This window comes from Vombatus ursinus, unplaced genomic scaffold (genome assembly GCF_900497805.2).
Source record: "Vombatus ursinus unplaced genomic scaffold, bare-nosed wombat genome assembly UNPS02015358.1, whole genome shotgun sequence".
NCBI lineage: Eukaryota > Metazoa > Chordata > Mammalia > Diprotodontia > Vombatidae > Vombatus > Vombatus ursinus.
Window position 1 is genome coordinate 715,569 of NW_020955136.1, and position 26,002 is coordinate 741,570.

The 26,002-nt window shown below is 40.0% G+C and overlaps 1 protein-coding gene across 6 annotated transcripts in view; it reads right to left on the reverse strand.

Moving 5' to 3' along the window:
* Nucleotides 1–26,002, reverse strand: part of AFF2 (AF4/FMR2 family member 2) — a 512,420-nt gene that overhangs the window by 93,079 nt on the left and 393,339 nt on the right. For all 6 annotated transcript variants that reach the window (XM_027847190.1, XM_027847189.1, XM_027847188.1 and 3 more), the window contains one exon: nucleotides 2,916–2,967. In XM_027847190.1, the coding sequence (XP_027702991.1) occupies nucleotides 2,916–2,967 (52 nt within the window). The remainder of the gene's footprint in view (nucleotides 1–2,915; nucleotides 2,968–26,002) is intronic.

Genomic DNA, 26,002 nt, shown 5'->3' on the forward strand with positions numbered 1-26,002 from the left:
TAACAACACAGCAATGAGGAGACTCAAGTCAATTCCGAGCTGATCCTTAACACAAGCCCCAAATTGGCTTCTGGCACCTGGGACTGAATAGACTAAAAAGCTGTCTGTGAGGTTCTATTATGTCACAGAGGTTCTATTAACTTCACCTCTAGGCATCACAAAATGAGCGCTTCCAAGTTCGGGTGAAAATGTTTTGGTTTGCTAAGCAGAGAACAGCAGTTTGTATGTGTCTGGCCACCCTCTGGCTCACCCAGTGAGGACATCTTTCTCTACAGCTTATATTATTAAACAGCACTTTCAACTAGGGGCTCAGGATTCATGCTAAATTATCTTTTTTTGAGAAAAATCTTGATCCAAAGAATGGTTAAAAAAAATTGGATGCAGAACAGAGAATATGAAGATGTCCCCAAACTTGTAAATGTTTTCAGAGTGAAATCTTCTTGACAAGTAATAATGTGCATATGTGGCTTTGTAGATATGAATTGCGAAAGGCAGGAGAAGATAACATTTTCTTTTAGAGAGGTATTTTACTCTGTTTTGTTTGCAACCCCAAGCTCCAAAGCTGAACATTTGGTATCTTTAATTTGTATATGATAATGTTCCCAATTCCAGCCTCATGATCCATTTAGATATTTGAGGGAATTTGACTTAGCATTTAAACACATCCTAATTGCTTTGTTGATGTTTATGCAGATGACCTGTATGCCTGCTCAGCATGTTTAATATTGTTTTTGATGGGAGGGAAGCGGCAAAAATGTAAAAGGCATGGGACCAAAATGCCAAATTGGAAGCTTTCACATTTGGAATCTGGATTTGTCTTTCATATGTGGACTTGAAACTCTCTCTTGGGATCCTTGATATATAAAGCTGTAACATTAAAAAGTATTTAGAAAAGAGAATGTGTTAACCAAGTTGATATTAACTTGTTGGCAGTATAGTACAATAGAAAGAGTACTGAATTTGGAGTGAGAAGGCCTGGGTTCAAATCCCGGATGTGCCACTTGGCTATCTGTGTGACCTTGGTAAAATCACTCAACTTTTCTGGTACTCAAGTTTCCTCCTCTGTAATGTAACGTGGTTGGTCTAGATCAGGTGTCAAAAACATAGCCTATGCATGGGCTGCTTTGCAACACTCTCAGTGCCCCCAAACCAGATTCAAATGCAATTGGGAAATATTTAACAAAATAAATAAAAAGACAATAGAATATAGATGATATTAACGTGTGGTTCTCTAAGTCAGTATGGAGCCCACAGGGATCCTTAGCATAGTTTAGTGGCTCTGCTTTCTATTTGAGTTTGGCATCACTGGTATAGATGACATCTAAAATCCATTCCGTCTCTAAATGGATAACACTACGATGATGGATTCATGCACTGGAGTCCTTGTAGCCCACCCCTGTCTAATATAAAACCAATAGCCTTTGTCTAAGGCACAACTTGCAGCTATACAAATGGAAATATCAGACTACTCTCAGAAACATTCTTACCATAATGTTTAGACTAACAATACAACATGGTGGCAAATTGGGGGCAGTTACAATTTCTGAACTGTTATCAATTGCATGGTCAGGTAGCTAGAGAGACTTTGGGTATAGACCTTTAGCTATAACCTGACTGTAAATGATAGGTCAAAGATAAAGGGGGTGTACCAATTGAGATTTCACATCATCATCATCACCATCACCATCATCACCATCATCATCAGTATCATAATTAAGAGCTAGCACTTACATTGCACCTACTATGTGCTAAGGACTTGACAAATATTCTCTCATATGATCCTCATGACAACCTTGGGAGGCAGGTGCTATTTTGATCTTCATTTTACAGTTGAGGTAATAGAGGCAGACAGACATTAAGCAACTTGCCCCAGGGTCACACAGTTAAGAAGTGTCTGAGGCAAGATTTGAACTCAGGTCTTCCTGAGTCCAAGCCCAGTGCTCTATCAACCATACCACCTGGCTGTACTTGATGAAGGCAGCAGTCTTTCATTATCTCCTGTTAGCCATCTGTCTCCTGTCTCCATTACTTTGCACAGGCTGCTCGTCAAACTTGGAATGCCCTTCTCATCTTTCCCTCTATTGGTTCCTGGACTATAGGAAACCCTTCTTGATCCTCCCAGCTCCCAGTGCTCTCTCCTGACTCAAATCAGCTGTGTATATATCATAATGTATGCTGCTTGAAGGTAGGGACAATTTTTAGTTTTATCTTAATATTCACTAGCACGTAGTAGGCACTTAATAAATATGTTAGATTGTATTAGATAAAATACAAAAACATTATCATCATAAAACAAAGGATTACTGACTTTACTACTTTCCAAATAATTTTGACCTTTGCTGAAGACTCTCAAATACCAAAAGCTCCAGTCTTTGGGTGAAAATGTCAGTTCCTTCCATTGTATTTCTTGGTCATAATGGTAAATAATTACTTTGCAGAATGTAAGAAAGGATAATGCCATCAACGGTCTTCAGCAAAAGAATTTTTCACTAAAATGCCATATAAGAAGTCAGAAAGCTATATGATATTGATTCTGAGTTGAGGTCTTAAGTGATACATATGGAAAATGGGAATTCATGGGTATGAGGTATTGGGTCTCATTCTCAACCAACAAAAAAGTCATACCTCTCACATACTAAGAAAGCATGTAATTATAGCGTAACTGATTTAAAAGTCTCTATTAAATAATGATGACCACCCATGCCCCTACCCTTTTCTCCTTCCTCTGTAAAATGAGGGGTTTGGAAGGTTGCAACATTTTAAAGTTCCAAACTTCTGATTTCTCTTCTCTCCTTCTCAAACCATTTCGGCACCGCTCCCTCCCCCCCTCAACTTTTCCCCTCCACTCTCTTCTTGCTACACATTATACAGACAAGTCCAGATGAGAACAATGTGATTGACATCAAGCACTCTACCTGCTCATTTTCATCCTCATCGCTGCTGATTTTCAGGTCGTCTTCAAGCATTCTACAAGAAACAAACAAACAAACCTCAGCGTTATACTTTTTAAACTCCTTTTCGAAATTGATAAATAAGTCATGGAACACATTCTTTAATCATTCAATAAACGATCAATAAAAATTTATTAATCTAATCAATGGAATATAAAAGCAATTAAAACAATTCAAGAATCTATCAGCTGCTTGGTTCTTTGATCTCTTGTTCATGGGTACACGCTGTCTGCATACATTTTCTCCCTACAGAACCTGGATCTGGGAGGAATGGATCAAATGTATTTGGGGTCTCATCAATGTGAGCATTCCTTCCAACAACTCAGACTGTGTCCCATCCATGCCTACCCACCCAGTATGTCCACTTTTCATCAATGTGCTGGGAATCTTCCTTACTTTCTCTTAACGATGTAAGAATATCGGTGGAGCCTACAGGATTGATTGTTCCATTAAAATTTTTCCTTTACAAAAAAATATTTTATCATCTTCAGAGACAGTCCATGCTACCTATGCACAGAACCTCTTTCATGCATTTTGGACAGCAAATTTTTTTGGGGGGGGCGAGGCAATCAGGGTTAAGTGACTTGCCCAGGGTCACACAGCTAGTAAGTGTCAAATGACTGAGGCCAGATTTGAACTCAGGTCCTCCTGACCCCAGGGCCTGTGCTCTCTCCACTTCGCCACCTAGCTGCCCCTGGACTGCATTTTTTGACTAATACAGTATCAAAGAAATGTAATGGGCTCATGTTGGAGACTGGCCAACAGCTTAAAGTACCAGGTTCTCATGGTCTAAGTGTAGTCATCCTAAATGCAAGACAAAGCACCATGAGCTAAACAGAGCAGTCTGTTCAAAGCCTTCTGAAACTGTCATAAAGAGAAACCATTTAGAGAACTTCAATTGGTTTCTAAGTGATTTGTCTTCTGGTGACTTTTGTTGTTGGACAGCTTAGTGGGCACAAAAGATCTGGTCATAAAACTATTAGTCATTAACCTCTGGATATATGACAGATGTCTTCCCGTACAATTTGATCTCAAGACATAATCCTGTGATACAGATAAGAAATCTTTCTTTCAAAGGCAAGCAAAGCTTCTTGGGAAAATATAAGTATTCCTAATTTTGGTGATAAGACGGCACTTTCAAAATTATTTATTGAACAGATGCCTTTGTTTCTATGGGAGTATCATTTCCAGTGTTACCCACTACTGGCAAACAATCATTTGTGATCTCTTTCCATAATCCTTGGTCATGACAACAGGACAGATATACCACTGCAAACTGAACACCACGCTGGCCTGAAAGAAAAGGCCATGTCATTATTGGGTGGTAGTTAAGATACTCAAAGACAAGAGGCAATTCTTTAGGCCTGCCCCACTTAGTAACATGTCAAAGAGATTTTACAACCTATAAAGATGGACCACCATTTGGATCAGCTCAGCCTACTTCAGCAACTCCAGAAAGGGTTGGGGGTTGCCTCAATCAAGGGAATTCTCATATCTTGAATTCTCCACGGTGTTGAAGTCATAGATCCTTCCCATATATAAGTACAACTTAGATTAGGTAGGCCACAGTCTTTTCTATGGCTCTACTCTGCCTCCCTCAAAAAAAGGAAATTTTCACATTGGCAATTTGAAAAAAAAGATAGTAATGATTCCGTTACAATTAGGAAAATAACCAAAAAAATTGGTTATCTTATAAATCTGCTAATAAAGTATCTGCCATTACCACTTTCTGTCTTGTAAGGACTTGGCATATTTACTAAGGTCTGAAAAGATAAGATGGACATAAAGTATGATTGGTAGGAAGGACAACTGTTGGAGTTGGTTTCAGATGAACTAAATTTCCAGGATTTATAAGTTCCCTTCAAAAGAATAATGGATGCATAGAAGACCCAAGAGAAGGGGAAAAATTGTGTCTTACCATTTCTTTAGCAGTTGCAAACTTATCACTACAAATATATAATTCATTTCTGCATGCTATGACAAACAAGAATGTGTTGTTCATTTTAGCTAGAGAATTCAAATATTAAAAATTCAGATGCTTCATTAAGAGACTTCATTATTCATTTTGCCATGAAGAACAGTTAGAAATTCAATTGACAATATTTATGGAGCATTGACTACATGTGAGATACTGTGGGTCGGACTTTTGGGGTCACTCAACCAAGCATTAATTATGTGCTTACTATGTGCTGGGTACTGTTCCAGGTGCTGGAGTCGGGGGAAGGGTAACACGTGGCTCACATTTGAATTGGGAAGACAATATGCAAATGATTGTACAAGCAAAGCTATATACAAATGGAAGGAAATCCTAGAGGTAAGGCATTAGCAGTGGGGTTACAAAGAGGAGCAAGAGAAGATTTTGACTCTTTTCTTGAGTTTCTAATCTAGGAGGGATAAGACAAGTTTGTAAATAATCGAGTACAAGGGAGAATATGATCAATGCTGGAAGAAATGGCATAGCCCAAGTGTAATGAGTGCTTAGGAGGGAGAAAGACAGTGTACGTGCTTGAGCAGATTGAAGAGGCAGTTTCACCAAAAGAGCGGCATTTGAATGAGGCTTTAAATGACAGATAGGATGTAAACCAGCGGAGGGGTGTGGTGGGTGCGTTTCTCCTCATTCCCCCCCTTTTTTTAACTTTTCAAATCCTTTTTTTTCTTGATAATTGTTTATTTTTTGTTTCAACATTCACTTCCATAAGATTTTGAGTTTCAGATTTTCTCTCCTCCCCTCCCCAAGATGGCATGCAATCTGATATAAGCTCTACTTTTACATTCCTATCAAGCATATTTTCCCATTAGTCATGATGTAAAGAACAATTAGAACTAATGGGAGGAACCACGAGAAGGAAGCAATAAAACTAAACAACAAAGGAAAAGGAGAGCAAATAGTCTGCTTCCATCCGCATTCAGACTCCATATTTCTCTCTCTGGATGTGGACAGCAATTTCCATCGTGAGTCTTTTGGAGTTGTCATAGATCCTTGCATTGCTGTGAAGAGCCACGTCTATCAAAGTCAGTCATAGAACAGTGTGGCTGTTACTGTATACAATGTTCTCTTGGTTCTGCTCATTTCCCTCTGCATCAGCTCATGTAAGTCTTTGCAGTGCCTGCTCATCATTTTAGTGGGTGTGTTTCTTAGGGAGGATCACATCTGGTACAAGGAGCAGCATGAGCAAAGGGGTAGAAGTAGATTTTTTAGAGGCAGCTAGGTGGTGCAGTGGATAGAGCACTGGGCCTGGGGTCAGGAAGACCCGAGTTCATATCCCACCTCAGAAACATACTAGCTGTGTGACTCTGGGCAAGTTACTTAGCCTCTCTTTGCCTTAATCCACTGGGGAAGGAAATGGCAAACCACCCCAGTATCTTTGCCAAGAAAACCCCATGGACACTGCACTCCACAGGGTCAGAAAGAGTCAGAAAGAGTCAGACATGACTGAACAACAGGTCTTGGGGAAATAGCTTGGAAGGAAGGCCCCTAGAGGTAGTCTTAATGAAAGCTGGGTAGCTAGTTTAAAGGACCTTGAATATCAATCAAAAACCATGCTCTAATATAATTTTAGTAGACCCTGCATACAATGCAGTTTTCAGTAGAGCTGGAGTCATGCGTAGGACAGGGAGACTGGGGTTCAGACATGGGCTGGCAGCAGGTGGAACTTTCTGCCAACTTTTCCTTTGGCTCATGGTTCTCTGCCAGTCTGACCACCAGGAGCATGTCACCATGTGCACTCCCAGGGCCTACCTTTCCCCCTCTTTGCACCATAATGCTTGGTCCTAGGGGCTGATTTTAGCAACCATTGGCAGTCTCAAAGAGGCATAAGCTACTTCTTTTTCTAGTCCTAGATGCCAGAATTTCCATTTATAACTCAAAATACAATAGCCACTCACCTTACTAAGATTTGAAGGGGATAGTACTTTGGCTATAGAAGCAGCATGATACTGTGAACTGAGTATTTGTTTGGAGTCAGGAACACAGGTTCAAAACCTGTCCCTGAGCCATACTCACTATGAGACCCTAGGCAAGTCACTTGACCTCTGTGTACCTCTAGCAGCTCTCTAGGATTTACACAGAAATAAGACAGGTTGAAGTAGCATTAGCAGACGGAGCCACAACTAGGGTCATACAACTGAGGTGGGATCTGAACTTGGGTCTTCCTGACTCCAAGTCCAACATTCTAGCCCCTGCTTCATCATCTCTCAGGCCTGTCAGGTAGGTGTAAGCACTAGACTGAGAAGTAGGAGCAATATCATAAAACTAAAGGAAAAGCTAGCTGTCCATCTACATGACTGCAGAGGACGTTTTAAAATAAAAGATTATCATTATCAGATATTCCTGTAATCAAATCAACTCTGTCATTGTACCTGAACAGGATGTGTCAATCTACTCCCTTACATACCAAGCCTGTAATTTTCCAGTCCCAAATCTCCCCCCCCCCCCCCCCCGCCATCCCTTGCCTGTATGTGCCGTTTCCCCCAGTAGAATTCGAGCTCCTTGAGGTCAGAGGTTGGCTTTTCCTTTGTACTTGTATCCCTGGTGCTTGACATATAGTAATCACTTAGTAATTTCCATTCATTCTTTCATTTTTTAAAACACTAAAAAACAATTGTCCTTTCATTTTTCAATTGGATGGAAACAACCAAATAAATTACCTTAGTTGATTCATATACATACATTTTAAATATTTTTTCAGGGTCTGGTCAAATCTGTTTTTGTGCTAAAAGTTTCCAAATAATTGCTGCTAAGGCCTATAGTCTGTATAACACCAAGGAGATGAAAAATACAGAAAAAATTCCCAGGAACAAAGATCTTTCCTGAAAGAGAGGATCATGTAAAGGTCCAGAGAATGGCTTAAGGGTCAGGATGGCATAATGAAGAACAGTCAGGAAACTGGGCTTCTAGTTTTGGGGCTGTGTGACAGTGGGCACATAATTTCAACTCTCAGCCTCATGGCTCATTTGACAGCCTTTGAAAAAGATGGCAAGACAGCATGGAGTAGTAGTTAGAGCGCTGGACTTGGAATCAGCTACTTCCCAGCTGTAGGACCCTGGGCAAGACAATTCAACTCAATGGGCTTCAGTTTCTTCATCTGTAAAACAAAGGAGTTGGACTTGAGGGTTTTTCTAGTCCCTTTGAGCTAGATAATACTATTATCCTTGGATCCTAAGACAGCAATTATATCTTTGCTTAGTTGTTACTTTTTTAAACCAAATATCCCCAGGTCCTCCAACCATTTAGTATAATGAGGTTTTTACAACCCGTCATCATCTTGGACATTCCACTGTGTACTTTCTGTGTACTCTCAGTGTATATACCTCTTAAAACTTGGCTTGGGCGGGGGGAAGTATGCTAGAGAGGTATAACAAGATAGAAACTGAAAAGGATTGAAAATGACCTTTAAGGAAAAAAGAAGAAAAACATCTGATATTCTAGAATAAAGCAGAAAATAAAACGATCCCTAGGAAGTCCTAAATGTAACGGGATAAAGGAAACCACTTCAGAGAGCCCACAGGAGCTGCTTCAACTTGTAAATAAATATTTTCACTTTTTGTGTTTTTGAAAGAAAGCTGTATTAGAAGCCTGGAAGTACATATGGATTTTAGATGCTCACCTTTTTTTTATGCAAAAGAAAATGCTACAGCAAATCGTGCCTATGCATAGTATAGTCCATGTGTATTTTGTGCTTGTGTGTGTTATGGATTAAATCATCAAGACCAAGGATCACAGATTTAGAGCTGGAAGGGTCCATAGGGGTCATTGTGTTCAGCCCCCTCCTTTAATAGATGGGGAAAATGAAGGGACTTCTTTAATGCTACACACATCGTAAGCCAAAGAGACAGGATTTGAACCCAGATCCTTTGCCTTTGCCTCCAAAGCACTGGTGGCTTGATGGCATTCTTAGCAGCCCACTGACAATGAAATTCTGGGCCTACGTTTTGAAGTTTTCCACCATCATGCAAGAGGCAGACTTTCAGGCATGGATGATCTTGCTCATTGCCCCTATAAATCAGGACTTTTTCTGAGTGAGAGAAGATGGCAGTGGGCAGGGGGGAGGGATTTTTATTTTAGCCAATCACTATGTTCAGTGTAAGAGCACAAACAGTTGCTGTTTGTTGTGGGGGCAGCAAAAAAACCTTCTAGGACAAGACAGAAAAGTCAAACTACTGCTGGGATGTAATTATCAAAACGAATCCAATGATACTCTCCATGTTCTAGGCAAGTGTGAAAATGTGGGTAGCCTAGCATTGACAGATCCGCTACCTAACCATATGACCATGGCAATAGCCCTTTCCTTCTCTGGGAGTCAGTTTCCTCTTCTGCAAAATTAGGATCTCTAAGGTCCCTCCTAGTGATGAAGTTCTCTGATTCTCTGATTCTCATTTTCTAGTTTATTCTACTACCCCCCAGACTCCCATCTCTGTCCCTTAAGGAAACCAGGAAATCCACCTGCTTTTGGAAAACCTCTTGAAGAAAATGAGGCAATTTCTTTTTTCTGGTCTAGCTATCCTAAGTCATGAAGCAAGGGTTATTTCAGACTTGGTGAAGGGAGGAGAGAGCTCAGGAAAATCAAGTCCCGGAAGACCTCCTGAAAGTTGGAGTGGGGAAAACATTCCTCCCTAACATCCTGTGAAGTTTTCCACCCAGACCGAAGCATCAAAGAGATTGTAGCAATGGTTCACTCCAGCCTTCAGCGTCCCTTCCCTGAATTTCCTGAATCACTTCAGGAAATAAGAACAAAAGGCAACAGTAGATCTAGACTGGTGTGGCTGTGCAGGATAACCTATACAGGTAATAAGATCACTGAGTACAAGTGGTCGGTACCAATGACAGGTGTGTGCAATGGACGGAAGCTCTGGAAAGAATACTTTTCTGCCTTAGTCACATCCTCCTGAGTGGTGTGTGTGTGTGTGTGTGTGTGTGTGTGTGTGTACTCGCACATACCAGTGTCAATGAGTGAGTGTGTCAGTGAGTGTGTGTCAGTATGAGTGTGCCAGTGAGCATGTGAGTGTGCGTGTGGGTGTATGAGTGTATTCGTGCATGCATGTATGTACACAGTGGGGGGTGGGGTGAGGAACAGAGAGAGAACACAGTTTTTCTATAGTAATCTGCCTTGGAAAAGGGATTTTAATACTCAGCACCATTTGCTTTTTTATCATTAGAATATTCTTAGAGTGTCATTTCCAATTTGACTTGTATTAATAAACTTTAAATACCAAACAGGTAAAAGTCAAATCCTTGCCTCTTAAGGAATGAAAAGTAGTTTAGTGCCTCTCGGAAGCAGAGCCCTCATTAACTTAACTACTACAATTTATGGCGTGTCATTCGGAAGAGATCCCGGCATATGTCTCCCATATAGCTACACAGCAGCATTCATCTATATCTATCGGCATAGACATATGAACATAAATGTAATTGCACAGGGATACTTACTTCTACCAAGAGGCAATCTTTTCACCTCTGAACTGCTCCTGAATCAATTCCAGAAATTCCACATTATCCCAAGAGTTTGATTCGCTAGGCATTCTACTAAATTTGTTTTTCATTTTCTGGGTACATTTCTCTGTGTTACAGAAGCCTTCTCAAAGTACATTTTGTCACGTTATCATGCTAATGCTGAGCTGAATAATGAGATTCCAGCGTATTTCCAGAATGCGCTACACACATTGAGGCACAATTTGATCATTTATCACGGTTTTCCTGTGTGAAAAGTATCGAACGCTGGATTTCCCCAGAGTTGTTCATAACACAGTGGACAAAAATACAGATAAACAAAAGCAAATGCTAGAATAATTCCAAACAAAAATAAAGATCTTTTATATTAAAGCATCCACTGTATTAATCTGGAAATTCAATCTTCATTCTTTTGTTGAAATGCATTCTATTTTTCATGAAAAATATAATTTACAATATAACAAGAAGAATGAAAAAAGGAATACACTAACATAGGAGAGAAAAGCAGGGTGGGTTAGAGTGGGTACAATACAAAGAGCACTAGATTAGGAACCAGAGGACAGGGGTTCTAATATAGACTCTCCCGCCTACCCCCCTTGTGACCTTGGACAAGTCACTTCTCCTCCCTGGGTCTCCGTTTCCTCATCTGTAGAATGAAGGGGTTAGACTAGATGTTCTCATCTAAGGTCTCTTCCAGCTCTGTATGAGAGAGAAGGAAACCAGAGGCTATACAAATACTATCTCCTTCCAGTGCCTTAGAGTGGAGTAGATGTGGCCCTGGGTTCTCTTACAGACAGGCTGTGCTTGCTGTCCAAGGTCAGGAGTTAAGTGCCTCGGCCACAAGGTAAGAAATTCTGTGGCAGGAGCAATGCTTCCATGGCTCCTTTTACCACCTTAATGATTATTAACATTGTAGGTTACTGTATGCTGGTAACAAATGCCCTGAAGATTTATGAAAATATCTCTTTTTTCCCCAAAGGGCTCAGATACTACTTCACATGTTATTCTAGTGAGAAGGAACTTTCATGGCTGGTTTGCTCTCAGGAGGCTATATAACGCATAAGTAAGTTATATCAGTCTCCTTAAATCCTGCTGATGGGAGCAAGGTATCTTACTAGGAACCATTCCATCATGGGCTGTTGTAGCATGTGCCCTAACGCAGAATGCTAAGCCATCCACAAGTACTGAGCTTCACAAGTCTTCCTTGTGATCAAGGCCAATGTTTGAATGATGGCTGTCAAGGGTCAAAGGATATCGCCTATGTCCATAGACCAGCAATTTTCCTTGGTTCAGATCTGTTTGACCTGTCTGTTGCCCTGGCCTTCAGTAGCCACAATATTTGAACTGAACTAATCATAGACTTTGTTAGAAGAGAGCCTTGAGCAATGCATGCGACAGCTCAAGGTAAAATAACAAAACTTAGCTCTGACTTTGTCAAGCACACTCCACCCTAAGGAGGCAAGAACCATTGGCAGATCCATTGGGAAAGGCTTCAGAAACTAGAATTCAGTTCTCAAAGGCCTAAATGTTTCATCTTTAAAGCAATTTGTATTCATGATGATTCACTGGGCAAGCAGGATGGAAAACAAACATGTTCGAAGAATTCAGTGACACCATTTGTTCTGATAATTACTCCAAGTTAAATAATTGTGAGTTGCTGCCAAGGCTTCCAAGTACATTCATTTCATATAGGTAAAGACCAAGATGAAATGGAGAAACATCAGTTTCTATTTCCCTATTTCATTAATTATTAATCCTTTAAAAATACATCAGGGTCTTATTGATATTCACCTTAGCTGGCAAGCTTTACAAATGCAAAAAATATCTGTGAACCTGATTGAGAATGTGATCCCATTGTTTTAACAAAATGAGAATTGTTTTCCAAGGGGCTCCTGGATGTCTGTGCACATATTTTTCCTAAGTAACAGTATAAGGCGGGTATTTCCCTGGAGAATAGAACATTTATATCGATGCACTTGGCTACAGACCCCATCTTGTACTGGCAGTAATACAGACATTTTTTCCTTAGTATTTGGAGTAATGGGATTGAAATAATTTAACAGCACCTTCTGTGACTGTTCAACACGTTTGCTAATATATTTAGTGTTTGCACAATAAATTACAGTACATGGTACAGTCATGCTAATATTGAAACCCAGCCTAGTGAATCAGCTTATCTTCCTTTCCAAAAACTTAACTTCCATTACAGTGAGCTTCCTGTGCTCATAGGCACACATGTGGACAGCTAATTTGCTTATTTATAAATATTAGAAATCAATACTGATGAGAGGGGTATGCATGCATGCATGCACATAATGGATCCTTAACCCTCACATTTCCAGATAGCCCATACAATGGCTACAAGTGATATTCAGCCATGGATAAGAAAGAATGGGTTTTCCCATTCTGAAATGCTAACAAAATCCATGTGCCTAATTACAAATATCTCTCTATTGGAGAAATCCAGCAAAACGATCATTCTCAACAAGCGCCTGAGACAATCAGAGAGGGCCAGAAGTAGCCTCCGAGGCCATTTAGTCAAGCCCCCTCATTGTAATGGTGGGGAAACTGAGGCCAGGAGAGGTTAAATGATATGCCCAAAGTCCAACACGGGGTAGATTTCAGAGGCAGGATCCAGTTCTTCTGACTCTAGAACTCTTTCCACCATGTTTTAGTGTAAACCCGTTCTTTCGTCCTATGAGAGCAAGCATTTCAGGGATAGCCCAGCATGATGCTAAGAGTGCAGCAGGAGCCACATGGGAGAGAATCAGGATCTATTCACACCAATCCTGAGTTAAACAAAGGAAAGCTTCCTTTTGGGTGGCTATTTTCCACCTTCTTTATTTTGTCATTTCTTGGTCTTTTCTTATTCCTTCTTTCCCATTTCTATAGTATTTTGAGGTCAACAAGACACATTCTTAACAATCTAGCAAGGCAGGTAGTTCAAGCATTATTATCCCGATTTTGTACTAAAGGTGGGAGACAACAGGTGCAGAACATTGCATACCTTGTCAGCTGTGATCACACTGTCAGCTCTGCTTAACTTTTTACTTAGAAAATAAATGAGGGTTCACTGGGTACTTTGAGGTTATTTTGGAAACAACTGTGAAATAAGAACAAAAACTCCCACTAAAATGGATTATTTTAACTAATTAAAGAAGTGGATGACTATTTGGCCATTGGTCTGAGTGGGAGAGGAGAGGCCTGTCAAGAATCCCTCTCTCTAATCCTACCTGGCGGCTTAAGTCCTGAACCCCAAATACAACAAGCCGTCCTAAAGGCAAAGGTTACCTCTCAAAGGTAGGATGGGCTTTTCTTTCCACTCAAAGAATAGAAAAAGTGCTGAAAGCCCTGCGTGCGGGCGCGTTGAGTGGTGGAAGGAGGGGTCAGGGGAGAGAGAAAACGTTCTACTAATGAATTTTATAGGGTAATTCAGAAGATGAGGTAAAATGTGACTCATCTATTTAGTGAGAACTATTTATATTTAGAGGGAAAAAATAGTCTTCAGGTGTAATATACAGAAGATATTGGAATACAGGCTGAATGTCCCTCAAGTGAGCACATATTGTTCATCTACTGGTTAATCTACTTTTCCCACTCTGACATGTGTGATTAGGCTTTTGGACTCCTATCAGGACAGAATCCTACTTTTCATTTCCTACGGTAATGCAAATGCTGTACCTCAAATCCAATTTAAATTGAGGTTCCCTTGAACTGAGAGATAACTTAGCTTTAATCCTCTTTTGGTTGTTTAGAGTCTAACCTTCAAAATCTGAAATATGACTCTGTAAAAACGGTCACGTTCCTCCTTTTAATGCAGAACAATTACCTTCCCCCCCCCACAACCCTCACTTCTGCTGCCAAAAGTTGCCTGTACTCAGAGCTTCCTTGAACTTAACACGAATCTGCTTCCCCAAGAGCATCAGCACCATTTCCCCTTCTCAGTTTGTTCCATGGATGTATGTGGATAGGGCTCCCGGGCAACAAGGCCTCTCCCTCCTGCCCTCCTCTCCTCCTCCTCCCCCACTCCCCACTCCTCACCCCCCACTGTGACTGTGGTGGTTCTCCAGGAGATTATGAAGGCTGCGTGTTCTAGGTGGTTAAAGGTTGGGGTTTTCACTGTGGTATTCTAACCACCCAGTAATGGGGACTTCCCCTCCTCGCCTTTGGTTCTTTTTAATCGACCACCTATCAGGACCAGGTTGCCTTGCAAGTCTCTGCTGAGCCTTCATTTGACAGAGATAGCTGTGATTGTTAATAGGAGCCTTCACTTCCGCCCATTTAACTTGCCTCGGTTTGACAACTTCACAATAGCCACCTTCCATCTAAAGAAAACCTTGATTTAGTAGGAAGGGAATGGGGGACAACAGCCTGCTCTGCCTCTCAGTCTCCAGTGAGTTCTTTTGGTCTAAAGTTCTACCACAAAGCCAGAGAATGAAGTACTCCAGGAAAACAAGATGCTCACAAGGAAGGCTGGGAAAATCGAAAGAACACTGGTACTTAAAAGTAATGGGCCCTGCTTCTCAGAAACCCTTGGACTCAGCAGCAAGAGGAAATGTTTGTATTCTTGTGGCTATTTTCATATTTTATGGCTAAAACACAGTTCCTTCCAGGAGTGTCTGGCTATGCTTTTCTTAATGTTTCCAGATGGCCAGTGATTCCATTCTTCTCTAAGTAGAAGTTGATGTGAAAAGGTATCCACAAAGTGAGATCCAGGTAAGGCTGTCTTCTCTGTTAGATAATTAAATACCGTCCAATTACCACTGTCTAGACATGGGATAGAACTGCACCGCACGGTTTCTATCTTCCTCTGGCCAAGACTGGCATATAATAAGCGCTTAATACATGCTGCATCTATTTGCCAATCTAGTATTGTATGAAAAAGCAGCACAATATAGTGTTTTAGAGGACTGACCTCAGGTCAAGAACACTGGGGTTCAAATCCTACTCCTGACAGATACAAGTTAGGAGACCAGGGCTAAGTGACTTGACTCCTCAATATCCCAGGCATCTCTCTTCCTCTTCCACACTGTCTCTTTTGGATACCAAGAATCATTAAGAATCTGCTCTTTGCAGTCTGTTATGCCGAGTGCAAACAAAACAAACCAAGAGTCTCTGCCCAAGGAGTATATATTCCACTGGGGTTGGGGGGTAATGCCACATAAACTAGATGAAGAATCTGCCAGTCTGCCAAAGGTAGACATTGTTTAAACAGTTATTGCCCTTTATAATCACTGGAAATATCTTATTTTGGAGACAGCTGTCCACCAAACTAATATTGTGTTCATGCTGGGATATGGGGAAGGAGGTCCATTCTGCACTGACCAGCCACAGTTCTCCTGAAATCTAGGACATCTCGGAGGGCTCTGGTCCCATGGGTTTCTTGGGTGTACACTGCATAGTATTGCCACCCCATGGCTTATATGAGTAAGTATAATACTTTCATGTTTCCCCAATTAATACCCAGGGCACTCATTTTCCAGTGATCTTCTCCATCCTCTTCACTTAAAGCTGTCCATATGGCTTGAAACCATATTTAATATGCATTCAAATACTCATTTGCCCCCTCCCCAGCACACTTACTTTTGTTATTTAGTCATTTTTCAGTCATGTCTGACTCTTTGTGACCCCGTTTGGGGTTTTCTTGGCAAAGATAATGGAGTGGTTTGCCATTTCCTTCTCCAGCTCATTTTACAGATGAGGAAACTGAGGCAAACAGGGTTAATTGACTTGCCCAGGGTAAAAAAGCTAGTAAGTGTCCGAGCCTAGATTTGAACTCACAAAGATGAGTCTTCCTGACTTCAGGTCCAGAGCTCTACCTACTGTTCCACCTAGGTGCCCCAACATATTTGCTAATTCTTATATATTGTTAGCTAACAATAGGTACTTTGTGTAAGCCTCCTTGATCATGGCACACTCCCAGGAAACCTTTTAAGACTGTAACCTAGAGATGAATTTCCATACTGGGAGTTTCCTATATAGATTATATTATATATAGGTCCAGATCCACATTCACATTTTGTGTATACATAATATATATATATATATATACTAATCAAATGACTTCACAAATATAAAACACCTTGCAAACCTTAAAGTGATGTATGAATGGTAGTAGCAGTAGTAGTATACAATTATATATGCAATTATATTACCATTATATATGACAATATAATTACATATTATATGTATGTAGTGCATGATAACATAATTACATACTGTATGTAATATGTATGTAATGCACGATAATATAATTACATACTATATGTAATATGTATGTAATGCACACGTATTATATATCATACATGTAATGATATGTAGTTATATTACACACATGTGCAATAAGTATATCAAAGTAGCACTACATCTACGGGTTAAACACTGGAGATCACGGATGGCTTCCAGGTGGGGCCAACTTTTATTGGTAACTTCCATAATGAGATGAAGACAATGCAGACAGGTCCACTTCAGCAAAAGAGGTGGGGCCCTTCCATCTCAATTCCTCCCCAAGGTAGTAAGTATGTGACAGTTTGCAGGCAGGGCTACAAACATCATAGATAGGACCAAAGAGCAGGTAATGCAAAAAGCTGAAGACTCAGTGTCACCCTCCCCAACACTGATTGACGAACAGGGCTGGGAACAATGGGTCACTGAGTCAACATAACTTTCAATACCTGCACTGTTGACATCACATGTCTGGACCCCAAGATACCTGAGTCTCCCAGCATCTCCTGCAGTGATACTATATGAGTGAAAACAAATTGGGCAAAGCCCAGGGTTTGGAATGTGACACTTGTAGAAAGCCTAATTCAAAAAATTTCCCAAGAAGTATTTATTTACTTCAGTTTCTAATTCCATAGAAATGCAGAGTTTAAAGGAAAATTGCATTTGCATCTAAACTAGCTACTCATTTTTCCTGAATTTCTCTTACAACACAACCAATTAGGACATGAGCATTCTAGGAAAGAGATGGTAATGTATTTGTCAATAGGTAGCTGCCACGAGACTTCCAAATAAGGGGCCTTTTGGGAAACTTTTTTTTTTGTTTTTTTTGTTTTTTAGGTAATTGGGGTTAAGTGACTTGCCCAGGGTCACACAGCTAGGAAACTAACTTTCTAAGGTAGAAAATCAGAACTAGAACAATCGGGTATCTTTAGCTAGGTCGAATTCCACAGTTACCCTCCTTCCCCATTCCCATCCCTACCCCTAGTCATAGCAACTGACTGGTGAACCATCTCCCCTCCCCCCTTGTCTGATTAGGATGGGATGTGTCTGATTTGAAGAATTATATTTCCTTCAGTCTCATCAACCTTGTTTGTTTCATTTTTATTATTGTAAATATGAAATGGAGGTTGCACTGAGGGTTATACTTTGCCCCCAGGTTTGTATAGATAATCCTTGCTGATGTGAAGGGGGCTTGTGAATCAGTAACTGGGCAGACCCTAGCTGCTCTGTATGGCTGAAATACTCCTGTGTCATTCGTGCCTCTTCTTCCCATGGCCGTAGTTAGAAATTGTCTGATGCCTGAGGCCAAGCAGCCTAGGCACCAAGACAGCAGCTTTTATGTGGGTGCCATTTTCTATATCAGTCTAAGGAAAAGCATCTGACAGATTCTGTGCTAGCCAGTAAGCAGTCAGAATGGTGACTGTATCTCTATATAAATATATAATTTCCTTATCTATGTATCATATATAATATCCCTCTATATATCTGTGTATCTACATGTCCTTGTTAGGCTTTATAACCCTAAATGCTATGTAATTGAAAGCTGGCATCTGGTTATTTCTGAATTACAAAATCATTTAACTACAGGGATACCTCACCACAGGTCCACAGGGACTATTGAATAATCAAAATGATTATGATAACTATTCTATCACAGTCAGTCAAAATTCAATATTCTTTCCTATTAAAATGTATACTCACCCATTACATTCAGAAAGCATAGAAAACAAAGGATGGATTTCCTATTATATTATTATATATTATGTATATATATATTATATTCCTATATATTCCCTCTCTAGAATCATTAAAACGTGAGGTTACCACAAGAGACCTAAGCTTGACAATCACACCCTGGAGGCCATAAAGCAAAAAGCGAAGGCACCAGAGGTTGTCTCTAACCCACATGAGGTGATCTAGGAGCTGTTCTGTTCCTTGACCACGTTGGTAAAAATGTGGGGTCATCATGCTGATACAGAAGCCCAGGTAGTCCAGAATCATCACAGTAGGTTGTAGCTGGACACTGTGCGTCCGCTTCAACAGGATCACAGGACACTAAGTATGAGATTGTAACAGGCACCAGGACATCTTTAAATGACTGCTGTAATGTGTATATTTGATTCTTTCCACTTATATATTGTGGAACTCTTTCCCTGTAAAGTTATATGGTACCAATCTCCCCCCTCTCTATGTTGTATGTGATGAAATAAGAACCTTGATGTGTATTTTCCCTATTTTTGGTAAAAAAAAAAATGTCCACACTTGCAGCTTCTGCTGGTTGATCTCATTTAGCTGATACCCCTATCACTTTGCTTAACTGATTTTAGAGAATGGTTTGTATATTACAGACATATAGTGTTTTTAATTGAAAAAAAAAGCTTACAGTAGATATTTTGGACTGGAAGACATCCATTCTAGCAGTCAGATGTCAGTTTCATTTAGAAATGAGAAGGCTGGAAGCCCTTGGTTACTTGTTCACTCAGTCAACAAACATATTAAGCACTTACTCTACCTAGGCACTAGATGCTAAGCAATGGGGATACAAAGAAAGGCAAAAAACACTGCAGCTACCCTCAAGGAGCTCACATTCTAATGGGGGAGAGACAACATACAGATAACTATGTATGTACATACAAGATATATACAGAGTAGATGGAAAGTAATCTTACAGCAGTGGAGGGGGAAGGGTTAGAGGTTAGATTAGGAAAGGCCTCCTGCTGAGTATTAAATGGAAGCCAGGATTTTATATTTAATCCTGGAGATAATAGGGAGCCTCTGGAGATGTCTGAGGTGGGGGTGGGGGTGGGGCCGGTATGGTGTGATAGGATAGGATCAGATCTATGCTTTAGGAAGATCACTTTGATAGCTGAGTGATAAGGATGCCCTGGTGAAGGGAGAAACTTGAGGCAGAGAAACCAACCAAAACCCTCTTCCATCAGTCTAGGTATGAGAGGAGCAGAACTTGTATCAGGAGGGTGACTGGGGGAGTGGAGAGATGTTGTGAAGGTCAAAGTGACAAGAGCTGGCAACAGAGTGGATATGTGACCTGAGGGTGAGAGAGGAGTCAAGGACGACACAGACATTGGGAGCCTGGCTTACTGAGAACAAGGTGGTTCCCTTGATAGGAACGAGGAAGCTAGGAAGAGGGGAAAATTGGGGGTGAAGGATAATGAATTTCATTTGGTACATATTGAACTTGAGATGCCTATGGGATAGCTAGTTCAAGATGTCTACAAAGCAATTGGTGATGCAAGACCAGAGCTCAGGAAGGTGGTTAGGACTGGATATATAGAGAGATCTTCTTGATTCTAGCACCTAGTGACTTCGTAAAGCAGGGGCTAACGGTTTGAGGTTTCAACTCCCCAACCCTGACTCTTCATGGTTAGCTCTTCATTTTACAGACTTTTCTGTGAGAAGTTGCATTCTACTGTGCTGGGAACCTTATGGGATAATCCATCACAGAGTTCTGAATGGGAAAGAAAGTAAGATTGAAACCCCTTAAAGAAGTTCAGAAATATACATCATCTTGATATAGTATGAGAGAATCTTCTATGGTTATTATAATTTTTTCATCTACTTCTAGAGTTATTAATTAGCACTAGATTAAATGTCAACGTGACTAAGTGTGCACAATTACCAGCTATGCAATTATGAGGTAAAGAGGAATTCTAGGAACCCCAACAAAATCAGACAAGGCTTTGTTTAATATTTATCACAACCTAGCTAGAGGTTACTTCCTTGTCACAGTCATTAACAGTAAAGCCTTCCTCTAAAATCATGGAGCACTTTATCCCCTTCCAAGGAATTCAAGTCTTTGGCAGATATCAGCCATCCTATAAGGAACATAACATGCTCCCTGCTACATCCACCCATTTCAAAGATGAAGACTAGCATGAACAGTCCTCATACAATGTACGAACATGGGAAAGAGTTACCATGCTTTGGATAAAAACTTGAGCTTCACATCCCTTGGCTACTAAGGGCTCTAACAACTACAGTGGGCTAAGATTAAAATAATAAAAAAAAGTTGTCATTTCTCCCCAAAGCAGCAACTAACCAGCAATGCTCAAATTTCTATCAATGTACACTATCAATTCTTTGCTGCTTAGCGATCGATACTTTTCATAATTGAAGAAAATAGCAATTCTGTATCCTCAAATTTGCATCTGCCTAAATTGACGATTTAGGAAAACTAAAGCTCCTCTTTGTAGCTCAAATCAAGATAGCTGGAAGGCAGAAAGAGCAAGGTTTACATGCGCTACTAGAGCTGCTGTTGCCTTGTCCTGGAAGGACCAGCTCTGTGAATCAGCAGGGGTCGAGCCATATAAATGGACTTTTCAATCCTTACCAACAAGGGTGCTAATTAGTGGCAATTAGAATTGTAGTATTTGTCTGTTGAATATCTCTCCATAGGCACTGGACTCAAACCACCAACTCCTTTTTTTTTTTTTTTAAACTGAAGACCTAAATACTCGCCGTGGTAGTATATCCTGGGAATGGCTACTGGTGGACTGAATGGGAGCCTGGGGTAAGATCCATATCCCCCTGTTACAAGCCAGGATAAGAGAGACTCTTTGGGCACTGGTTCAGCTGAGGATTCATCTTTATCTGTTTTGGACACTTGAAAATCCTACATCTTCGTTAAGCTTGGACTACTTGTTCCAGCGCAAGGATAAAACCACCCAGGCACTCACTTTTCTTGCCTGCCTCAACATTCTGACATGTAAATTTGAGGGAGAAAAGTGATGTATTGGTACTCAAAGAGAAAGGTTTTGTTTTGCTTTGCTTTGCTTTGTTTTTTAAACCTATGACAGCGGTATGGGGAAGGGGAAAATGCTTCCTTTGGATGGGATGTATTCTCTGAACTCCCTGTGTCCTTCTGTAAAGGCACCTCAATCATTAGTGTTTGCTAATGCAAATGAAAGTGCCCCCTGGTGTTTCTTTCTCCTGTTATGACATGTCCTTTCAGTCACTGTTTGGGACAGCCCAACACCCATGTACCCTGCATCTTGTGATATTATGGGCAGCCACAAGAGGACTTTCATTCTTTTCAGAGCCCTTAGAACAGATGTGTTATCTCACACATAATCTACCATGTTTTTGGATTAAAAAGCTTTTCTCCATGCCCTAGCTGCCTTCAGTTATTTCTCTGTCTTGACTCCTCTTGGAAGCCTTCGTTCATTTCTAAGGAAATAAGTGTATTCACCCTTCTTTATAGAGCTCTCTCTACCTTCGCTACAAAATGCATCGTTTTCATATTATTTCTTCAGTCCTCTCAAATAAAGTGTGTTCAAATTATTCAATTTGGGGCTCACTCATGTGTAGTGAAGAGCATTTATTTATCTCTTCCAAGAGACTTAACGCCATCCAAGAAGGTGCAAGAAAACATCTTTAAAACAAAGCTGAGATCTGACCACTAACACCCGAAATAACTCTATTTTAACTGCCTGAACTGTGCAGACTTCGAATACAAGGGCATATTTCATTAGAGTTTCTGCGATTGTTCAGTTCACTTTTTCCAGTGTTTCACCTGTCAGCAGATGAGAGAGCTTGTCAGGAAAAAAATTACAGTTAATGGTAGTTAATGGTGGCGAAACTCAATGGACTCGCTTCTCTTTTGCTTTCCTCTCAGTTGTGATCGTGAAAGTGTTACATGAAGAGCTCCTAGGTTGTTCACTGAAAAAGCGTCCACTTCCAATGGAAGGTAACATAAAGCTTTATCTGATTTATAAAGCAATCTATATAAACCTACTTTTATGTTTTATTTGATTCTAGCCATTAGCCTGTGCTGGAAGGAATTCTAAAATATATGTCACAGTAGCAATTTGCTGTACTATGCCAAATTAATCTACATAAATCTATACCTGTTTCTAGGGCATTGGGATGGCAAAACTAGAACGTTGTACATTCATGGAAAAGAAAGAAAGAGATTCAAACAATTCTTGGAACATTTCAATGCAATTCAGGCCTTTTGGAGCAACCAGAATGAGTACTGCTTATTTTCCCAACTGAAAAACCTCATACATATATTAACTAAACCATCACCAAGATTTCCTATTTCCAATTTCAAAATAATAAATTGCATAAAGAGAGAAGCTTTCTTTATCTGCAGATCTGAAGCCCCAGGACTGGATCATGAAAAAGCTAGAGTTGGAGTTTTCTTTTTAGAGTAGTATCAGTTAGAAAGTTGGGGCCAAAAGACTCGGAGCTTTAGTAGTAAGCCAACTGGCAAAGTACAACTCAATTGGTACTCATATTTTTCTTTTAGCTATCTATTGCACTCCCCTCCCTCATCACTGGTCATGCCCCAAATAGCACAGACTTGACTTTATACTACACAGGGCTATAGATTGAGACCTCGAGTCGGAAATCAGTATATCTCTGATTCTTTGCTTGATATCACTTATTTGTGTTTTTTCTCCTGATTTATATTAAATTTAAGGAGAAAAATGTTTCCTTAGCATTTCCTACAATAGAGAAAAATTAGCACGGGCTGGCACATAAGAAGTTTCTTATCTCTTGGCATACTTGACGTCTTGACTTGCATGCAGCTGATTTCTGCATCTTTGTAGATGATGCTACTCATTCATCAGTTCTTCTCAGATTGCTTCCAGGAATTCCCTGAATGTTTCCCACTGTACAGCCCCTCCCCATAGGTGTAAAAAAGAACAGAGAAGCAAGAGAGGGCTCGGCTCAAATTAAGTAGCTGCCATATGTATGTCCCCCTTGACCATAATAGGCAAGTTGGATATTTGCCTTTACCACTGTATAGTCTCAAAGAAAAAAACACAAAGCCAACCTCAGAATAGTTTACCAGTGTTCCTTTTGTTACCCTTTAAAAAAACTACTCTGGCGTTTGATTTGGGCTGGATTTCAATCCGAGGACACATGCAGCCAGTGAATAGTAAATGTATGTTCATAGATTTTTTTTTCCCTAGACTATGTAACTAAGAAAATGCCAACAATAGCTTAATTTATGGATATCTAGCTTAGGTGTACAATTGTCAATAACCTTTCCATAGCAACCACCAGTAGGTTACCTCAAGGAACAGAAAAATCTTATAAACAATATTCATTGTTTCTTAACAATTTCATAGAATTCTGTGTTACTACATTTTAAAAAAATGTGTTTCTTTTCTCTTGCTGAAATTTTTTATTCAGCCCTGGGTGTGTGTGGAGGAAAATGTGCTATTTTTTCAAAGAAATTATCTCAGAGTCACAAGTAAAAAAATAAGTGAAGATGACGATTAATTAAGGAGAAACATCTTAGAAAAAAGGGCAGTGTGCCCAGAAAGAAGAATTTTCAGTATAATATTTCTCCACAATATGAAGTATGGTTCATAAATAGCTTTCAAGTAAATCATATTCACTGAACCATAATTTGCTCCAAGAAAAAAACCCTGAAGAAGGAATATTATGAAGGGTGTTTGCAATGTGAATAAATACAAAGAAAAATAAGTAATTATCCAAGGAAGAAATATCTATTTAATTTTAACACATCTCTGACACCCATCAATATTTGGGGTGCTTTTATCCCAAATCACCCAATTATATACTATCAAGAGACAGATAATGAGAGTAAAATAAGATATAATGAAATTTGTAAATTGCTTCTATGTTGTATTTTCATTATTGTTAAATGTGACTGAAAGTGATGTTTAAGTAAATAAAGGAATTAAAAATGATAATTAAATGGTACGCTGCATACGCTGAAAGACACTTTTATTTTTATTTTTTAAGTACGAAGACAGTCAAACCTGGCATTGCAGCCCATGCCAATCTGGCTGCCTTGCCTAGGCAGGGAATACTATTGATTACAGGAGACATGCTAATGAGCAAGTTAATTTAAGAAGAAAGACAAATTCGTAGCCTTATTTAGAACATGATTTTCTTGTTTACTTAGCCATGTAATGTTCTTATTTCTAGATTGTTGACACTAATGTGTTAGGGGTGGGGTGGGGCCATATAGTCATATCTATACCAGTGATTTCAAAGAGAACGTCTATGCAGATGACTGTCTTCTAACTCAGGTTCCTTTTCTGAGCCCCAGTTCTGAATTTTTCAGTCACCTGATGGATAGCTATACTCAGATGTCTCATTTGCACTTCACACTCAACAATTCCAGAACCTAATACAGAATAGCAGGAACATCCTAGTTCCTTGGAGATAGAAGGCAACTCAGAGGTCATCTAATCCAATTTCTACCTAAAAAGCATGAATCTCACCTACAAAATGTCCAACAAACAAGGAAGACCTGCAATGGGGATTTACTGTCTTCCAAAGCAATCCCTTCCATTTTGGGCCAGCTCTAATTGTTGGGAAGGTTTTCATCTTTGCAATTTCCACTTCCTGTTCCTACTTCTGTCCTCTCCAGCTTAAGAGAACAAGTCTAATCCCTCTTCCATGCAATGGCCCTTCAAATGCTTAAAGGCAATGATCATGTCATCACAACATCTTTTCTCCAGTTTAAATTGTCCCAGTTCATTCAAGTGAAAATTGCAGAGGATATTTTCAAGTCTTATCACCATTTCAAACAAACTCCTCTGGAAATACTACATGTTGGTAATACTTTCTTAGAATGTGATTTATAGAGTTGGACATGATATTCCAGATCATGTGACCAGGGCAAAGTACAATGATCTCCTTTGTCATCCCGGACACTATGCTTTTATTAATGCAGCCTGAGATATTGTTAGCTGTTTGGGTTGTAATGTCACAGTGATGCCTCCTTTTGAATTTGAAGTCCACTAAAAGCCATAGGCCATTTTCATATGACAAGCTTTCTAGTTACATCTCTCCCCTCCTGTCCTTTTAAGGCTGATTTTTTGAACCTAAGTGCAGGACTTTACAACAATCCCTATTAAATTTCATCTTATTAGTGTCCTGATGTCCTTGTCCTGAAATCCTTTAGGACAGGGGTGAGGAACCTGCAGCCTCAAGGCCACATGTGGCCCTCTAGGTCCTCAGGTGCGGCCTTTTGACTGAGTCCAAGTTTTACAGAACAAATCTTTTTATTAAGGGAATTTGTTCTGTGAAGTTTGGATTCAGTCAAAGGGCCGCACTGGAGGCCCTAGAGGGCCACATGTGAACTTGAGGCTGCTGGTTCCCAACCATTGCTTTAGGATCTGAACACTCCCTTCCAATGTATTCACTATTCCTCCCAGCTTCACAGCACATAAATCTGATAAGTATGCTATTCGCACATTATTTTGATTCTTGAAGCCAAGTATTGATAAGAACAGGGGCATAAATAAATCACTGGAGATCTTTCTCCAAGAAATTTATTTTCAGGCTAACATTAAAATGAGTTTGTATTTCTTGTGGGGGAGTCAAGGAAGTGGGGTGGGCAGCAAAGGAAAGGTAATTTGAGATTAAACAT